The 20,735-nt window shown below is 40.2% G+C and overlaps 1 protein-coding gene across 1 annotated transcript in view; it reads right to left on the bottom strand.

Moving 5' to 3' along the window:
• Kat6a (lysine acetyltransferase 6A) overlaps positions 1–20,735 on the bottom strand; it is a gene marked incomplete at its 5' end in the record, with an annotated part of 97,434 nt that overhangs the window by 35,744 nt on the left and 40,955 nt on the right. The window contains 7 exons of the mRNA XM_031391222.1: positions 2,469–2,584; positions 7,457–7,575; positions 9,974–10,290; positions 11,715–11,850; positions 13,183–13,264; positions 13,730–13,845; positions 18,411–18,519. Of these exons, the coding sequence (XP_031247082.1) occupies positions 2,469–2,584; positions 7,457–7,575; positions 9,974–10,290; positions 11,715–11,850; positions 13,183–13,264; positions 13,730–13,845; positions 18,411–18,519 (995 nt within the window). The remainder of the gene's footprint in view (positions 1–2,468; positions 2,585–7,456; positions 7,576–9,973; positions 10,291–11,714; positions 11,851–13,182; positions 13,265–13,729; positions 13,846–18,410; positions 18,520–20,735) is intronic.

The following is a 20,735-nucleotide window of genomic DNA, read 5'->3' as shown; positions in this document are numbered from 1 at the left end:
GTAACACGGCTGTATGCAATATGGCTACTACGTGTGATGTGTAACACGGCTGTATGCAATATGGCTACGTGTAATATGTAATATGGCTGTATGCTCCAGAAGGAAAGTGAGCCCACATCCTACTTGAGGTGCCTATAAGCTATATTGTCCTGAATATATGTGCCTGACCCAGGTCTGCAAATGGAGACAGAAATTCTCACTTCATAGTTAGTCCAGAGACACTTAGTTTGTTATAAAGCTCCACAGATGACAGCTACCCATGCTATAGTTTATAGCAGTAATTTTTACTTTCCTTTCTTCCAGTTTACCTCGTCACTAACAGCTAAGGCACTAAAACCTGTTTGGTTTCTCCTTCACTAACTGAGCCATACAAATCTGGTTCTCGTAGTACTCCCGTAGTCCGTCTCCAAGCAAGACAGGAAGAGAAGCACAGGAAAGTAGAACTTCTTAAGCTGCTTTATTACGTGGGAACCCGCCTTATTGAGACCTCAAAATGACCTCACAGTCAAGAGGGTATGCTGAAGCCAATCTCGGGAGAGTCTGAATGGAGGCTGCCCACATTGTTGATTTCTTCTTCACTGGGGCCCATCTATGTTATATAGCATAGCTTCCCTGGTGTTGCTTTACTTTGGTTTGCCTATTTGTGTGAACCAGGGAAAGATTACTTAATACACTAGCCATATATAAATACTTAGATTTTATGCAGCACATCCTAAAGCATAATCCTACAGCCTCTGCTAAACCTTTTCTTTTAGGATCCTTTCTTTTTTGTTTGCTACAAAGTTTTTATACGCTATGAGACTTGGAATTTGTTTTTAAAGTATTTAGCAAGAAATTAATCTAGAAGCAATCTAGTATAAGACAGTAAGAAGAGACCACTAACTTTATTAAGAATGGAGGTTTAGTATATATGAAAAAGATATGCTCTCTGGAGAGGGCTGGGAAGTGAGAGTGCTTGCCATGCAAGCCCAGGACACAGCTCAGGTCCAGAAGCTACAGAGCTATCTGGTGGGACTAGTGGCCTACCTGTTACTTCGTTCGGCTAGCAATGGAGGATCCCTGAGCAAGATGGCTAGTGAAGCTGGATAAGTGAGCTGGGTCTGACTGAGAAATCCTGTCTCGAAAGGGTGAGGTGAGTTCATCATACAGTACATACCCTACATCACCCTTGGGTCTCTACACACACACACGTGCACACTGGTGCATATGTGCCCCCACACACATGTGAACATGCATACATAAAAGCATATATACCACAAACACATTTTTAAAAGCCTAAGATCTCTAGATGTTTTACTTAACTCAAATTAAAAAAAACTCATAAGTAAATCCACAGAACTCAACTGAGATGTATTTAGTTTTTAAAAATATAACTATAAGAATAAAAACAAGGACAGAAAACAACATCTGTAACTACTAAAGACACTATTAAACTGCTGGACATCTCTCCTGGAGAACTAAAGAGATTACAATAAATGAGGAAATGCATAGGAAACGTCTGGAGGTCGCCGTAAGGAAGATGACTACACACTTCCTATACTGTCTCTTTCTGCCTTTCATTATATTTTGGGGGGGTATTTTCTGTTGGCAATATTTACTCCTTCACTGAAGCAGCCCCCCTCACAAACAATTCTAGTAACAATTTTATCAGAAATACATGGCAAAAACTTCACACATACGTTCAATGTCTTATAAGACAAAAAGTCCATAACTACATTCTCATCACCTCTTGCAAGTATGAAAATGGGCCTCTCCAGCCACTCCTCCTTGAGTAGAAGATTCCAGGTGCATGTGGTTTCAATGTATCTGCACTACAATCTCTGGACAGCTGACAACTTAATACTTGTGATAAGAACTTGCTTAAGAGATGGCTTATTAGAGGGTAAAATAATCTTGAGTTTAATGGCTAGGCCCACATGGTGGAAGGAGAAAACTGATTCCCATGGTCTGTCCTACATGTCCTGATTCCTACACATGTGGTGTGGCACACATACACACATACAAATATTAATAAAAAAACTTAAAAATAATAACATTTCTTTCTGACCATATAAGATCATAGCTATTCAAAACTCCAAAAGGAATAAATTATCAAGTAGCAGGGTACTGTAGAAGTTGCTGTATTTCCTGCCTCCCTTTTACATGTACATATAGCACACACACACATGGATCATACCTGAATATAATTTACTCTTTTCTTAATAAATTCAACTTAAGAGTTGTTACTCACTACACTACCTTAAGGATAGCATCACAGACAATTTAATATGTCAATTTAATATGGTTTATAGTTTTAAAAATAGATCTGGCTGAGTATCAGACAAGGACATCTAAAGCTAGCTAGAGAAACGGCTGTTAAAGCACACTGCGAGCATGGACATTTGAAAGCTTTTTCATGTAAAAAGATGAACTGATGAGACACTACCAGATACCTTCTAGCACTGAAGTCTTAAGGAACCAAAACCTACCTTGAGTATTCTTGAGGATATGGAGAAGAGTACCAGGTGTGGATTTCGTACTTCCCAAACTCAATGACAGAGGGACAGCGGACTTGTGGATCAGGGGGCCCAGTTACTCCGACTTTCTGTACAGTGAAGAAAACATTACACAAGTTAGCTAATTTAAATAGACTGACCTAAGAATAACAAATCATTAATAATATTAATACCCCGAATCTACATGTTATCTTTCTGGACCTGTAAGGGAAGTGAAGCAGAAGCTAGCAAACCTTAAAGTGAGCTGTATATGTAAATAGCAGGCTCACATAAAGAGTGCTAGCAAAGCTCTTAAACCATATGTAGTTGGTATCACTGAGTCTTCTGTTTATACACTGGACATTTTCCTCAACTACGCTTACTCCTTTAACCATTTTTATTAAATAAACTGCTGAGTTAAGAGCAGGTGTTAAATACTCCTGCTAGCTAGCGACAAAGCAAATACCCTATACTGATCCTAGAAGCACCACAGAAAGCAAACATTTTCTGACTTGGGAAAGTAATATAAAAAGTATGACACAGCAAGTACCAAAAAAGTCTTCACTTTGTACCACGTATGATTTTTGCCATTAGGAGCTGTGCAGTTTGATTGAACAAAATCACACCTCCTTTTTTTTTTTTTTACAAAGGCTAATGTCTTCCTACTATTTACAAACGGAAATGGTCTCGATGTGCCTCTCACTCCTGTAATAATCTAAAGTGTACTGTCAAGAAAGAAGTGGTGTTTGTAGCCTTGATACTTGTTTTCTACATCAGAGGTTCAAATACAAGCTGCTTCTAAAAGGTTGAAAGCATTAAATTCAAAGGCCACCTCATTTACTCTGCATACAACCAAGCAACAAATTCATATATATGTGTATATGTTCATCATGGACATTTTATAAATATTGACTCACCTAAAAAAGATGAAAGAACTACAATTTAGGCTGACCAGATAGAAGTATTAATAACTTCTCAACAAAAAAGGAATGAAAATTATCTTTCAATGTTATGTTTTTAAAACCACTGAGAGATTAAAAATCCTGTCTTTGGAGTCCATACATACACATAAAACTAAAAAGCTAAAGACTCATATTCTAAGGTTTGTTGAAACTCATTAATAAGAAATTAACCTCGTCACACACCTGACTGGCAACCCCCTCCTTTCCTTTCCTAATCATTCCCTCTCCGCAAAGGCCAAGGGACTCAGCTCAGCTTTCTCACTGGAACACAGCCAAGTAAGACCAAGCTCTTCCTGAGACACCTTAAAACAAAAGAGGATTATCTTCTCGAAATAAAATCCACTGCATCACCAGTGAGTTAGGACTCCTCCGGCCATTAAAAACAGTACAAAAACACACCAAAAACAATTAAAATGCAATTTTGTAAAAGATTTTAAAAAGCTGATCTTTAACTGCATTCTAGATTCTAAGTATTCTAATTTATAAAGTAAGATCTTTTCATCTGTCTTTGCATCTCACAACAATAGTGGTCGTTTAGGAAAATAGAATAACCAAATACCAGACCCCAAGACTACCTTTCTGAAGTCCGGATTAACTAGGAAGTATAAACGCTAGAACATGCACCTGTTGTGATGCAGCCTGCCATGGGAGAGTCCTCCCATCAGCCCCGCAGTGCTCCTCCAGTCGGATACCCGATGAGAATGTGGAGACCCAGTTCCAGTATAACTGTTTACACATCACCACAGGTAAGAGCCAGAGTCTGCCCACACACACCTTTACCTGTGACGCTGTGCAATGCTCTGGCACATGCGCTCATGCACATATGTACTCCACCCCCACCCCGCCCCAATTCCCCTGTGTAGCCTCTTAGAGGAAGGATTTTCCACTAGCTCAGGTTTAAAGTCAACAAGGCTCTGCATGAGGAAGCAACTACACATAAAACACTCACTCATTCACTTGCATCTTGCCCTATCACTTACTGAATTCCCACAAGGTCATCTTAAAACTTTCTGATCCTTGGCCCACGTCCTGTTTTCTGGAATTGTAGGTGTGTGCCATCACCATTTGATCTTATGTGGGACCAAACCCTAGGATTTTGTGCATTCTAGGCAAGCACTCTTACCAACTGAGGTAAATATCCAGCCTACAAAACAACCTCAATGAGAGTATAATCTTGCTATTTCATTTGACGGCTTCCCAAAAGAGTTAGATTAGTGATTAAAAAGCCCCAATCCCAACTTGTAGCCTATTTCTCCAGTTTCACCTGTGTGTTCCTTATTCAGCCCCTAGTGAGACTGAACTTAGTTCCTCAACTTTAGTCCTCTGACCCTGACATTTCCTAGGCAAGGTCCCCGTCACTCTTCTTACAGTCTTGCTGACTCTCTCTTCAGTCTTGTAGATCATTACTTTGTAAACATCTTCCTTTCTATGTATCTTCCGAACACAGCCACACAACACAGATGAGGAAGCTCAATTACAACCTCTCACCGCATTCTTCCCTCCTTTCTAGTACCGATTTGTATTTTGTGGTTCTGATGTCACTCATTCCTGTCACTCATGAGACGGAAAGCTCCTGAGTCTGTACCTTTACCTGTATGCTCAATACAAAGCCAGGCACATACATTCTAAATAAATCAATCTCATGGAGAAAGATCATTAAACTAGAATTTCTGTTCATTTCCATTTCATATGCTAATGATTTAGACATACAGTATCTTAGCTGTTTATGTCCTTCATGCAAGATAAAAGCTTACTAAACTGCTGTGGGGTGTTCCTCTACTTGGGGGTTCTCCACCAGTCTTCAGACTCTGTCCTCACTTCTGCTTACTGCGCTGTATGCTGCGTGAAGGAGACAGGGAAGTGCTGGGCGTGATGGTTAGCATGGATTACCAACCCGGCGGGATCTGGAATCATCAGACACATGTTTCTGGGTGTGCCTACTGAACATTTCCAGACAAGTTTAACTGAAGAGGAAGACCCCACACTCAGATTGTACAAAACCTCCCAATAGGTGGCCTCAATATGAAGAAGCCAGAGGAAAAAAAGTGCTGTTGCCTGTCTGCCTTGGCCTCTTCCTAACCCTGCGGCTCATCAAGGTGATGGCTTCTATAATCCTCCTGACTGCAGGCTCCAGGTTCTTCACCTCTCCAATGCAGACTGGGACTGCAGAAGCACCCAGATTCACAGACTGAACAGCCACTAGCCTGCATGTGACCACTACTGATCTATCCAACCCTACTGTGTAGCTAATCTACTAAATGCCTTTGCGGCACGCAGGCACACGCACACACACACATACATACACCATAGTCTATTTGGCCTGTTCTCTTATAGAACTTCACCTATTCCCCCGGAGATGCACACATACTATTGGCCATTATTACTACTATGTTTTGTCCTGGAGCTCAGCAGCCCCTGCACCTCTCAGTCATCGTTTTCTTAATATGCCTATTACACCCATCCTTGTACTATTTCTCCCAGCAGACATGTTCACCCATTTAACAAAGCCTTGACTTCAGGCGGACCACTCAGTTTATAGCAGTAGATAAAGGCAAGCTGTCTGCTCCTAAGGCACTTAAATCCTACAAATGAATAAGTTCAAACTGGATATGCTAGTGCAAGTCTTTTAACCTAGCACTTAGAAGACTAAGGCAGGCTTTGAATTCAAGACCAGGCTGGTCTACACGGTAAGTTCTAAGCTGGCCCAGGCTTAATGATGAGACCCTGTCTCAAAATAAACAAATAAATAAAAGAGATTCACAAGATGATGAGCACTCTGTAGGGAAAACAGCAGGAAGTGGGTGGCTAGCTGCTTGACCCTTAGTTTGAGTTGGGGTGGCCTCTCTGGAAATCTGTGACCTAGAGGAAGTAAACAGGAAATCAACTGGGCATGTGGACATGAGAACACCAATGCAGACTGAGTTTGGTGTATCTGAGGAAAAAAGATGTCTGGGACTGGGTAACACTGGGCAAGGGCGGAAGGAAAGCAGCCAGAGCACCTAAACCTTGGAGATAAGGACACTTACATCGGTTGTTAGAAACTCTAAGTAAGGCTAAGAGACACTGGAGGTCCTCTGAGCAGAAAGGTGGCACAACTCAACTTAAGTCACAAAATAAGTTACTCTGTGTAAAGACAAAACCAGACACTGAGGCAAGGCAGCAAGGGAAGAGTGGAGGCCAGAGGCACAGCCTGGAGGCTACGGTTAATATCCAAAGCCAAATGATGGTAGCTTTGAACCAGTAAGCAGCGGTCATATCCTGGATAAATTCTGAATTTGCCAATGGCTCCAATGTGGTGCATAGGCAACAATGCCACCTGTTTGTGTATGCAAATGTACAGACATGAACACTGTTAGGGTCTGGCTCTAAATGTTTCCCCATACCCAGCTTAAGACTCTATTGGGAGATGAAAGAACCCTTAGCATGTGAAGCTTAGAAGAAAGAAGTCTGGCCACTGTGCATACCTTGAAGGGATTACTAGGACCCATGTTCCTGCCATTCTCTCTTCTTCTTGACCTCCATGTCATGTGCTTTTTACCATGATGTACTATCTTTAAACCAAAAGAGTTTCTACCCGCACAACAAAAGGCCATAGAAATAAGTCCAAATGAATCTTTTCTGTGAGGACTGGAGAGGTAGCTCAGCAGCAGAGGACCTGGGTTGGATTGCCTGCACTTTCATCGCAGCTTATAATTTTCTGTAACTCCAGTTCCAGGAAACATGAAAATGGTACACAGACCTACATGCAGGTAAAAGACGCATACCAATAACAAATACTAACAGTAAAATAACCAATTTGACTTCTTACTACAGTAAGGAAACACGGCGCGCTCCCTTGCTGTTGGAAAGCAGAGCATGAGCAGCTGCAGCCGGGAAGGAGTCCTAACAGAGAGCTACACTACACATCTGCACCAAGCACATCCGTCTCAGAGGAAAGCTCCACTCTTTCCCACCCACCACACAGTTCTGTCTGCTATCCTTTACAGTCCTTGACTGTTTAGCCTGAATATGCAACTTTACCTGCAGTGCCTGTTCTTGGATATCACGAAACAATTCCATATCTCTTTCCGTCATGATTTCTTGGCTCCCCAAAAGCCGCTCCTCATTTTCTTGTTTGCTTTCCCAGCCATCCTGATTGTCTACACACAAAGAGAGGACTCACGTGTTATTTGTACTGTCTTCAATTTAATAAACCTTTCAGTCTGGAGACCTTAACATTACTTATGTTCTACCCAAAAAAAGGACAGCATTAAACTGACTCTTAGAAACATTACTCAAATATTAAGAATCTGTCCTTCTGATAAAAAACCCAAATTGTCTTAAGTTTTCCTAAAAATATGAGATAACCAAATTTAAATTCATTAAAAGATTAATTTCAATAAACAGAACAAGAAAAGGGTCTAAAGAGCAGAAATGTTATTTTGAAAGTGTGACTATTGACATTTTAGGATGAATTTAATGCGTCAACAATCACCACACAGACTTCAGAAGAGTTACAGTAACTGATATCAGGAAATACTAACTCCCTTCACGTTCTGGGTGCCCTGTTAAAGCACAAACTCCACAAACCTGAGGACCACAGATGATAATCCTCTGGGTAAGTATGAAAAATTATGATAATCATCCACTAAATGATGGCTCTTCCTCAACTGGGCAAAATAATTAGTGAAGGGAGTATGGGGATTATGTAGATCATTATCCTTTGCATTTGAAGATGACACTGCTGGTGACCTCCTCTTTGAGTCTGGCTGAAAAGACCAATCAATGACAGTTCTCTTTTCAAATTGACTGCAGAGACTGGCTCTGTGATTCATTTAGTACAAGAAGAAAAAGAAGACAAAAACTCAAGGATGACAACATTCTCAACTGAAAAGACAGTACAGTCTAAGGTAACCAAGTAGTTTTAACGCCCCCTCGTGCACGCCACAGAGGGATGCAGGCACAGACCTAGAACTGCATCCCATGACACTGTATAAAATGGTGTACAAATTGGTTCTTAATATTTACAATGCATACATAAGATCATAGAGCCTATTAAAGTAAACTGCACCAGAGATTAAAGTTTAATGTTAGTTCTCTCCATATACATTTGCTAGAACAGCAACGAGTTCTAAGTTTCCAGCAGGTTTTTTTAATAATCCATTTTCAATGCATTCCATTCCAATGAAAATTTAAGAAGTCCTCTTGCAAGTCTAACAAAAATGGACTTTGCATCTTTCTGGATAACCATGCTCCAACTGAAACTCCTCCATGACCTAGCATGGACAGCCTTGATGTAGTATGTTACAAAACGGAGGATCAGAGAGGGAAGAGGCCCTTCTCCCCTGGACCAATCAACCATGCACATATGCAGGAATACAGAAGCAGATAATACAACCACTTGTTCATGGAACATTTGAGAGGGAAAACCAAAATTAAATTCTATGACCTTAAAACTTAAAAACAAAACAAAACTTTATTGGAGAGGAGGGTCTATATTATGTCAGGATATATTATGTGAGAAGAATAATTTAAAAAATAATAATGTTAAAAATCTATATTCACAGCCGGGTGGTGGTGGCACACGCCTTTAATCCCAGTACTTGGGAGGCAGAGAGGCAGGTTGATTTCTGAGTTCAAGGCCAGCCTGGTCTACAAAGTGAGTTCCAGGACAGCCAGGGCTACACAGAAAAACCCTGTATCAAAACAAACAAACAAACAAACAAAAATCTGTATTCATAACTTCACTGTTTTAATTCAACTCTCATGAAATAAAAAATAAAATAAGACAACGACAACAACAATAAAAACCCTGTCCTGTTGTAGGACCCTGAAACTTTGGTCCCCATGATCCAGTTTGTTTTTATTTTTCAAATTTTCTCAGAGCTCTTTCACCTCTATGACAGGACTATTTTGTCTTAACTCAAGCCTTACAAAAGAGACTGTTTAAGGCCTTAAGTCTCTGACTTGAATTACCTACCATACTACTGAGTCCTTTCCATAGGTAGCTCCTATTCTGAAGGTTTGGAAACAGGCTAAACATAGGCTATCAGGCTGGAGCTATATAGGAAGCCTCTTCCCTCACTGCTTAATATATGAAAACTTACAAATACATTTCCAAGATCTGAAGCAGAAAATCACACATATCCTGCATATGTTTTAGACTTTTCGGTAAACTTAAATGAACAGCAGTTTAACCATGTCTGCTCTTTCTAATGTCCTTGCAGAAATAAAGCAAAAGCCACGGTGCTTCGAGTATCACAACTCTGCAGCTTCAGCTCTGCTCTAATTCCTGACATAGCATCACATGGGTATGGACCTTTAATACATTCTTCTATACCAATTTTTGTTTTGACACAGAGTCTCACTATGTATTCCAGGCTGGTCTTGAACCCGTGGTCCTCCTGCCTCAGACTCTCCAGTGCTACAATTTCAGGTCTGTGCCATCGGGCTTGTCCATAATTTTTACAATGAAATATGAACTATTCTATATGACTAGTGTTAAAGCAATAATACGCTTTGTAACATGTTGTATCTAAGCTTGGTTCAAACTTTTACCTGCGGGCCAATCTGAAGTACTTGATTTTCTGTTGCCCTTTTTCCTGATTCTGTATTGCTCAGAGTAGTCTACCACTTCCCCTCGGGCTTTCCGCCCGTCAGGAGAAGGGGTGAAGAATTTGGTAAGGCCATCAATGAGCCCTTTGGTTTTCTTGTTGAACTTCAAGGGGGCATTGCTATCTCTGCAGAAGTCCAAGCCATCTATCCGCTCTAAATAGCCTTCTTCTGATGATGACGCAGACTGGCTGGAGACAGTGATTTTACGTTTTCGACCCCTTCCAGGACCATTTCGAACTTTGCTAAAGGGACCTTTTGATCTAAAAAAAAAAAAGAAAAGAAAACAAACAAGAAAAAAAAATAACTATTAAAAAGAAACTGCATAAGCTTTGTATTTAATATAAAACATAAACTTAAAAATTATCTGTAGCTTTATTTTTAAAATATATTTATATTAAACTTCTAGCACTCAGAAAGCAGAGACAGGTGTATCTCTGTGGTGAGTTCTGGCAAGCCTGGTCTATATAGCAGATTCCAGGACAGCCAAACCTGCTGAGACCTTGGCAAAAAGAACAGAACAAAATGGGGGTGGGGAGTAGAAGGAGGGAGGGAGAGGAGGAGGGAGGGAAAGAGGAAGGGAAGGAGGAAGAAGAAAAAAATGTATAAACTATAAACAGTAATATTATCGTAGAACCATCTAACTCCAGGAAGCCTAGCTTACAGTGGGAAGAACCCTAAAGCAGAATGTCAAACACACGTTTCCACCATTTGTTACTAATATACATCTAGGACAAAGCATATATCTCGGGCACATGAATTAAATCACTGACTTATGAAGCCCTCTACTTCTGTGACCACTTGTACCAGAGAGTTATACTTTAACTCTAAAAACAAACACAGGTTTACTTCCCGAATATCAGAAATCAAAAGATCATTTAAAAGGCAAAAAAGAGCTTCTTATAAGAAGGAAGACACAGACTGGGACGCCGTTCTAAAATGTCAGGTTGCTAATGCTCACTTATTTCTGTTCTATCACCTTCAGGGCAGTATTATGTGCAGAAAAGATACATTAATAAATCTATGACTAAGAAGAGGTCAATAGATTTAAAACGTTTTTATATCACTAAAAGTGAACTACTATAAAAGTTTTCCTAGAAGACAGAAAGCTACTGAAACCTGTCCCACCACCTCCAGAAAGCCTTGTTTGCCAGTCTACAAGTTTGTGACTTTTTTGATAACGGATGAAAACATACCCCAGGAGAACACAACACTGAGACTTATCACCTCAGTCAGACCTTACCCAGTGATCTGCTTATAAACAACTAAGCCTGAATCCGAAAGACCCATACAATTGGAGCTGACAGTTTTTGCTGCTATTTCGCACAAGTAGTGACATAAGGAAAAGGTTAAGCATCACAGTGGGGTGCCAGACTTAGGTTTTAATCCCAGCTCAATACTTAATGTATACCTTTATGAAATTAATTTCTCCATGCCTTAACTTCTACTTTTGAAAAATAAGAGTAACAGCTGCAGCAACACTTCACTAGGTTGCAGGGAGACTTGAATGACATAACAGGCACACAGGGTCTACATGGCACTTTAGTAAGGGCTAGTAAAATTAGCATGTCAACCTCAAAGTGCCAGTTATAACAATAGACTCTGTCATAAAGAAAACAAGTGACTCCTACACTATAGAGATGGCCCTATCCTTTTCTCCCCTCACCTTGCCATAAGTACAACTTACACCGTGTTTTGTTTCTTTAACCTGGTTTTTGGACGTCCTATTGGATTAGCATAGCGCCGTTTTATCTGTGCCGCCTTCTTCTGTAGAAGTTTCCGTCCTTTTTTCCTAGGTCGGCATATCTGACATATCCACATGCCTGTAAGAGAATAAAATTCTATACAAAACCATAGCTACAAATATACTGAAAGGTCTCCTATATCACAACTCCTTGAGGTTAGTTTAAGAACTATGTGAAAATCCAATAAAATGCTTCTGGGGAAAAAAAAGCCATAAAAACATATACAAATAAATACCTACAAACAGCTCAAAGAAATTCATATACACCCTCTCAAAGCAGGTGGCCATTGATGCTCCATCAAAAATCTCTGCTCTAGCCAGGTATGGTGGCACATACCTTTAATTCTAGCAGAAATAGGTAGATCTCTGAGAGTTCTGGGACAGCCAGAACTACACAGAGACAATGTGTCTCAAAAGGGGGGTGGGGAGAATTCTGTTCAAGTAGGTCCCAGATATTAGCATCTAATTACTAGCCTATAATCAAAGGCCAGTTTTCCCTAGGATATTAGTTGCTTCCAGGACAAGGAATAGGAAAAAAGTTAGTTTTGAAAATCTTATAAAGTTACAATGTCAGAAAATACTCATAGAGGGATGTCAAAAGACCTTGGCAGTCAACTTCAGGGTATTTCCAATGCACAAATGCCTGATGCAATGAACAAACCATCCATAGGATAAAAAAATTCATGTGTTGCTGCTGTTTTAAGTAATTTAATAAATAAGTAACAGCAGTTATTTATGTCAGCATTTCACTTAGTCAGTTTAGAAAGAACAATGGACTAGGCAGTCACCACTGTGCAGATAGCATACCAAGAGCTGCATAGTAAAGATTGACAGCTGCTAGTTAGTGGGCAAAAGGGAAAATCAGTCAGGTTTCCTTACGACTGCAATTAAGTCATCAAAGTAGCATTACTAGTAATAAGGTATATCTGTGCTCCATGGAGAACTAATAAGCAAAAGGCAGTTAAACCCTAGCAACACCTTTCAAGGATCAGGTGTCAAGAGCATTCACCAGCATTAAGTTGCACATTATGATCTGCATTCTTATTTGGTCACAAATTATTTGTTTAATTTCTTTTACGTTTTGAATACATCAGGTGTGAGTCTAGGACCCGGAAGAATGCTGAGCAGTGCTAAAACCAACATAACCCAATCCAGTTGTACTTCCTCCTGAGCCTCTAGCAAGAGACAAGCAAACATTTCAACATAACCCATCCTTCACAGACACTGCAATGTTGACAATAAATACAAACATGTTAACTAGCCTTCACAAAAGTGTAGCCTACCTTTATGATGTCAGCTGGCTTTTTATTTATACAATCTCAAATGAGAATCAATTACTTTTCATCTTAACAGAGGTGCACTGTGGCTCCACTAGCGCCCTTTCAGTTTGATTTCAGAAGGAACGGCTCACCTTTTGGCATCCGTGTGAGTGGTGGGTCACAACACTCCATGTGAAAACCTCGGTCACATGAGTCACAAAAGAGCATGTTATCCTTTAAAAAAGAAGAAAGAAAGGAAGGAAAAGGAAAAAGATATTTCTGCTTAACCTTACGAGACAGAAAAATTTTAGGACTTATCAAACCTGGGAAACTTCAAAGATAATAATATTATAATGTTAAAAACTTTAATTAGTATTAACTTAGTAAGCAGTCTAAGAGGAGAAATCTTTGGTGAAGAAGTACAGGATCAATATTTTCTAGTACAATAGTAGGTAGGTAAGAGTTAACCCTGGTTTGTCATAATAAAAATGAAAAAGGACAACTTGTGACTAGCAAAAAAAATATATAAATCAATGTCTCTGTACTGTTCAAACAAATCGGGAACTTTGAGAATAGTTTAGTATCTCTGCAAATATATGATCAAGTTGCTTTACAAGTTACCCAATCTATATCCAAATGTATGCTGTCTACCTGGAAAGGCTACTGAAGGCATCGCCGTGGAGAAGTCAAGATACTCACTGCATTTTTGCCTTGGTCGCGACAGCAGCTGCATGTCTTACACTCAATGCACTGCCACCGTAAGGCCCGGACTCGCACGGTCAGTTCTGGGGAAAACTTTAAACAGGATGGATGACCTAACAAAAATGAAAGAAATTCAGTGATGAAAATCAAAACTTACTTTCTAATTCTACTAAACAAACAGTACAAAAAGGTAATTAAGCGAACTCTATCAGATAAAGCAAGATACTCCTGGAAGCTTGCCACACAGTGTGCCATCAAGACTTGGCACTCCAAGTCAGATTTCCTAAAACCAATTAACGCATCTGCCCACATTGTAAGTATAACAATCATATCCAAACCTGTACTGAGCCCACACCAAAGTATTGTTTGTACATGTGCTGGTATTTATAGAAATACAAATGTGCCCCAGTCACAAAGCCAAGCATACAAAACTCGATGTACACATATTTTGTACGTAATACCCTAGAAAACAGAACTTCAAACGCTCTAAAGGAATGTGATTCACATTTACACCCACTCTTGTGTCTCATTTAAAACTATTAAAAATTATTTGTTGGTCCAGACATGTATGTCACAATGGGCATATAGAAGTCAGAGGACAATTTAGTAGAGTCAATCCCCTTCTACCCCAACAAGGGTCTAAGGAGTCACTAGGCTTCGGGGTGATCTTCTTTACCTGCTGAGCCATCTGACCAATCCAAATCATATTGATTATTATAATATGTATTCACAGTGTGAGCACATACATGCATGCACAAAGGTCAATGACAGTTTGCAAGAGTTGGTGCTCCCCTTCTGCCATGTGAGTCTTAAGCATCAAACTCAGACTGCCTGGTTTGGTCATTTTCACCCTACTCACCAAGCCAGTTCACTGGCTATGATCTGCTTTTTTTAATGGGAATAGTTACGTTTCATAATTTTTAAATATAGAATAAAAACATGAAAATTTAAGTAATTATATGTTCATGGTTTAAGCTACTTAAGCTAAATCTAAAAGAAAAGCAGTATTTCTGCTGGATCAGGATTTACAACAGCTGGAGGGATGGGCTGGGGAAGGGAGATTCCTCTCCCACAAGTTAGTTATCTCTTTGATTCTCCAGTTTTCAGACTCAGGTCTTGTTTCACTCCTCTAGTTATCTTTCTTCTTTTGTGAGAGAAGGGCTAGTTCAATCTCACTCCCTCCGCCTACCCCACCCCACTCCCGTTTTTTGTTTCTAAAAAAATTACCTCTTTTGCTGGGCATTGGTGGTGCACACCTTTAATCCCAGCACTTGGGAGGCAGAGGCAGGTGGATTTCTGAGTTCTAGGCCAGCCTGGTTTACAGAGTGAGTTCTAGGACAGCCAGGACTACACAGAGAAACCCTGTCTCGAAAAAACCAAAAAATAAAAATAAAAAAAGTAAAAGTACTTCTTTTTACTCATAAGGAATTTGGACCTTTTCTATATTTAATGTAATTATTTTCCCCAAACTATTCTTGCTTTTTTTATTTTATTTATACACATTTGTCATATTTGATATGTTCAAGCTTTCCTCCCTTGATCTTTGTGATAGTCATTCTCCAAGCTGCCTTTCCCTTTTATGTAGATTTGTTCTCACACTGAATAGGCTTGATGTGTGCAACAATACAATATTGTTGAGATGACAATATGACTTCTAATTCAAGACTCTCCCTTGTTTTTTTATATGCTTAGATATATGCTTAGAGGAAGTCAGCTGCCATAGTGTAGATATCCACACAGCCTTATCTACAGGTCCACATGGCAAAACAAAAACAAAAACAAAAAAAAAAAAACAACCAAGGTTTCTTGTCACTAGGCAACAGCTTCAATCTGTCAGTCAAGTAAAGAGCCATCATGGAAGCTTTAGGTGTCTGAAGCAAAACTTAAAATCTTAAGTATGTCCTAATAAGACATTAAGTCAAAGTGCCTAGATAGGCTACTTCCAAATTCCCAACACATAGAAACAGTACAAAACTAAAATGTCTGTCATCAATATAAGCTGCAAAGTCTTAGATTAATTTATTTCTGTAGCAATAGATAAGCTGTTATTATTTTTATAAGCTTTTAAATTAAAAACCTAGCAAATTAAAAAAAATTACATCTCCAAACTAACGAAATCTATACATCTCAATTAATATTTCTATACAGTTATAATAGTCAGGAACTTCAAACTGGATTTTACACTTTCACTAGCAAGTATTTTTATGCATTTATCCACTACCAGCAGGGAAAAATTCATGACAGTAAGTACTGGAAAAACAATTAACTTATGCCCTCTTTCATAATTCATAAAATTAATTTTTGAGAAGGCTCCATTATTAAAATAGTTAGGGTATCACTGCATTGTACAGCATGCTGCTATATTTTCATCTAATCACTATGAAACCTACTCAGAATTCATCTTCGCTTATTATACTGTACTATATATAGTCTCTCAGCACTCAAGATGTATTCCCATCTTCTTCTAAGGCTTCTAAGAAATACAAAAGCATGAGCTGGGAATGTGGCTTGCTTGATAAGGTACACTTCCTGGTAGGTGTAAAGCCCTGGGTCCCACTGCCAGAGTGAGGAGCAGGTACTGCAAAGCTAAAATTATCCCTACAGACACCTTTCCACCTAGACTCTAGAAGTGTAATGCACTGGGCATGCTCCGGGGATCTCTGAGGAAAATGAGACAAAGATCATTTCCCTCTCCCTTGAACACTGTTTCCGAATGATGAGCAATGTCATGAAAACAACAGTGTCCTACAGCAGTGAGGACAGTCAGACTCAGAAGTACCCGAGGAGTCAGAACCTCTAGGTTCCACGAAGCCCTCCTATTCCAACTTTCCCTAGTGGAGAAAGGCAAGGCGACCTCGCAGTCTGGCTGTCACTTCTGCAGGAGCCTTAGGCCCCAAAACCTAACCTATCAGCCCTTCCAACTACCTCACAAATACCCAATTCCAACATCCAATTCGTCTTCTGTTTTCTGGCCCAAATCCTGAATGTTATTGTTAAAAAGCATTAAAAATGAAAACAATCATTAAAGATAGTGATTTATTAAAATCTTCCTATAAAGTCTTGTGCATTCTTAAATGTACCGTTTAAGAATATCTTCCTTCTTTTTGAGTTTCATGTGGCTTGTGAATTGTATCTTGAGTATTCCGAGCTTCTGGGCTATATCCATTTATCAGTGAGTGCATACCACGTATGTTCTTTTGTGATTGGGTTACCTCACTCAGGATGATATTTTCTAGTTCCACCCATTTGCCTACGAATTTCATGAATTCATTGCTTTTAATAACTGAGTAGTACTCCATCGTGTAAACGTACCACATTTTCTGTATCCATTCCTCTGTTGAGGGGCATCTATCTGGGTTCTTTCCAGTTTCTGGCTATTATGAATAAGGCTCCTATGAACATGGTGGAGCATGTGCCCTTATTACATGTTGGAGCATCTTCTGGGTATATGCCCAGGAGTGGTATAGCTGGATCCTCAGGTAGTACTATGTCCAATTTCCTGAGGAACTGCCAAACTGATTTCCAGAGTGGCTGTACCAGCTTGCTATCTCATTGGACTGAGCACAGGGTCCCCAATGGAGGAGGTAGAGAAAGGACCCAAGGATATGAAGGGGTTTGCAGCCTCATAGGATGAACAACAATATGAACTACCTAATATCCTCAGAGCTCCCAGGGACTAAACCACCAACCAAAGAGTGCACATGGTGGGACTAATGGCTCCAGCTGCATATGTAGCAGAGAATGGCCTAGTCGGTTATCAATGGGAGGAGAGGCCCTTGGCCCTGTGAAAGTTCTATGCCCCAGTGTAGGGGAATGCCAGGGCCAGGAAGCAGGAATAGGTTAGTTGGTGAGCAGGGGCAGGGGGGAGGCGATAAGGGGGTTTCCAGAAGGGAAATGAGGAAAGGGGATAACATTTGAAATGTAAATAAAGAAAATATCTAATAAAAAAATGGGAAAAAAAATCTATGGAACCAGCATATTAGATGATTCTGAAAATTCTTCCTATAGGCCCAGGATTTCATAGGCTCAAAAACCCGTGTCAACAATATCCCAAAGTGACAATCTGGAAAGCAAATCTTATCTTTCTGGTTCTATGTATCAAGCCTGAGACAAATCAAGAATGAAAGTAATTATGTCATATGTGTGTGCACCCCTGAGTGTACAGGCACACACACATGAGCAGAAGCTATAACCCTCAGCTATAGTTTCTGAGAAGCCATCCACCTTTTTTTGAGACAGTGTCTCACTGGCCTGGTGTCATCAAATAGGCTAAGCTGTCCAGCTAGCACGCCCCAGGGCTCTCCCAGTCCACACCCAGCAGTGCTAGGATTACAAATGCACATTAGCACCCTGGGCTTTTTATTCTGTTTCAGAGGTCGAATCAGGTCTTCGAGTTTGCACATCAAGAACTTTACTGACTAAGCTCTCTGAACAGCCTGAATTGTTTTTACTGAAATAAAATAAACTGACTGCTGTGACTTAAACAAGTACTCAATAATGAAATATAAGGAACAGAGAAAAGTTCTAACAATACATTTCAGCTATTCTATTCCCTCTGTAGTATAAAAAGCTCAACTCAGTTCCTGAAAACCAGAATTAGGTCAAAGCATGCATGGGACAAAGATACCAAGTTATCTAAGCAGCCTTGTCCTTGTCGTGCACACAGGAAGCCACATACCACTATTGCCGCAGTCTGCACAGGAGATGAGTTCCTCAGGCTTCTTTTCCCGGTTTTGTTCTTTTGTACCAAGACAGAAACTACAGATGGGGATTGGTTCAGCAACCGGCTGCAGAGAAAAACAAAACGGATTCCACTACTAGTACTTTTTTTAGTATGAGCATAAAATTAAAGTTAGTTTTACATTCTATTCTAAGTTTATATAACTATGAAACAATTATATCATTCTTTGTAAAATTCCTACTTAGTAAGTTTCCATAAAGCTTGCTTTTGTCCAAGTGTAAGCACAAAAAAAGTTATATCTGGGATCTCATCATATCTGGGATACATGTGATCTAGAAAACGAATTCATAAGCTTAATGTAGGGTGAGGACATTAAGCACTCTAAGAAACAAACCATAAACACTATCATGCTATGCAGTACTGGCACTAAGAGAAACTCTCACCGTGATATGGAGAGGACAAGAGCAGCACTTCTTCCACCCGTTATGGGTGGGCACTCAGTAAGCTAGTCAGAGGACAAGAGCGGAAGCACAAACACAACCCCTACTAGTGATGGAGAGAAGGGCAATCCAGGCAGTACTAAAAGGAAGGGCTCTGATGAACAGGCTGCTAAGGTTAAGGGCACAGATTTTGTGTAAGGGAAAGAAAAAGAAAACAAAACAGAGAAGGGGTAGATCATTTTGTGAAAACTGAAGAAATTGGTCTTTCAACATCAACAATAAGTACATGTGTTTATGTGCAGGAGCACAGGTGTATGCCACTGTATGCTTGTGGAGGACCGAGGCAAGCATCAGGTAGTTTTGGTCCTTGCCTTTTATCCTGTTGAGATACTGGTCTCCTGTCATTTGCTCCTGCATTCACTAGGCAAGTTAACCCAGGAACTTGTGGGTATTCTGTCTCCACTTCCCACCTTACTGTAGACTTCCCGCCTTTATGTAGGTGCTGCGCATCTCAGTCTGAGTATTTCTACTTGCCTGGCAAGCATCTTACCCCCAAGCCATCTCTCAGACCTGTATTCTTCAGGCATAGGAAAGGATCAATAAGAAGTACTGAGCCACATGACGCTGAGTATGTAGTTCCGTTAGCAGAGTACTTGCCTAGCATTCATGAAAACTTAGGTTTTATCCCAAGCAGCACATAACCAGGGGTGGCAGTACACACCTATAAAGCTAATACATGGAAAGCAAAGATTAAGATCACAAGTTCAAGGTCATTCTAGGTTACATAGAAGTAACAGCTAAAGACAAAAGATTATAATGTCTCAGTGGTTAGTAGTGTTTTAAAAAAGAAACAGATTAGAAAAGGATTGGGCATAATATCGACACAAATGTCATTTTAAATACCCTGCAAAAATGGGCTACTAGCAGTGTTGCGTTACCTTAGTTCCTGCAGCTATGGAGACAGCTACCACTGCTTTTCCTTAAGACAGAATAGGAAAAAGGACTAGAGGAGAAAGGCAAGATAAGACTTCGCATCGGAGGGAAATCTGAAAGAAGTAACTGTAAAGAACTAGAAAAAAAAGATAGACTCTAGGTCTAAAATCTGGGTTTTCTGGTCTGGCCTCTAATGTTGCACAGAACGACTTTAAGCAAATGAATGGTTTGGTGGCTTGAATGAGAATGGCCTCCTAGGCTCATCTATTTGGATATTTGATTCCAAGTTGGTCAACAGTTAAGAATGATAGGAGGTGTGGCCTTGTTAGAAGAGTAATCAGTGGGATTGGGCTTAGGGATTACAAAAGCCCTCAATTCTACTTCTGCTTCTTCCCTCTCCTCCCTTCCTCCTTTCTTTCCATCTCTCTACCTCTCTCACTCCCCTCCCCCCCACTCAACCTGCTACCCTTGGATCAAGATGAAAAGCTCTCCGTTTCTTCTCTAGTGTACCGCCTGTGTGCAGCCACACCTCCCACCATGATGATAATGGGATGACTCTGAAACTGTAAGCCACCAACGGTTCTTGCCTTGTGATTCTCATCTCAACACCTGAGCTCTAAGCTACTGTTTCAATGTCATGCCTGACCTGTCAGCCTATAAGCAAACCCCCAATTAAACACTTGTTTTTAAAAGTTGCCTAGGTCATGGTGTCTCTTCATAGCAAAAGAAAAGTGACTAAGACAAATGGCATGACTAAGCTTTAATAAAATAATGAACTTTGGAACTCCACCAGCCCAGTGCCTTGGGTTGCTTCCGGTCTGTCTGGGCTGGCCAGTGCCCTGAGCAAACCTAGGGCACAAGCTCCGCAGCCAGTCCCACAACACCCAGAGGAAGCTCCACTCCCATGCACTCTTAACACGCCCAGGATCACAGAGACAGCTTGACTCTG

The sequence above is a fragment of the Mastomys coucha genome, unplaced genomic scaffold (genome assembly GCF_008632895.1).
Source record: "Mastomys coucha isolate ucsf_1 unplaced genomic scaffold, UCSF_Mcou_1 pScaffold22, whole genome shotgun sequence".
NCBI classification, from domain to species: domain Eukaryota; kingdom Metazoa; phylum Chordata; class Mammalia; order Rodentia; family Muridae; genus Mastomys; species Mastomys coucha.
The sequence above is the reverse complement of the archived record's forward strand: the minus strand, read 5'-3'. Positions and strand labels throughout refer to the sequence as shown.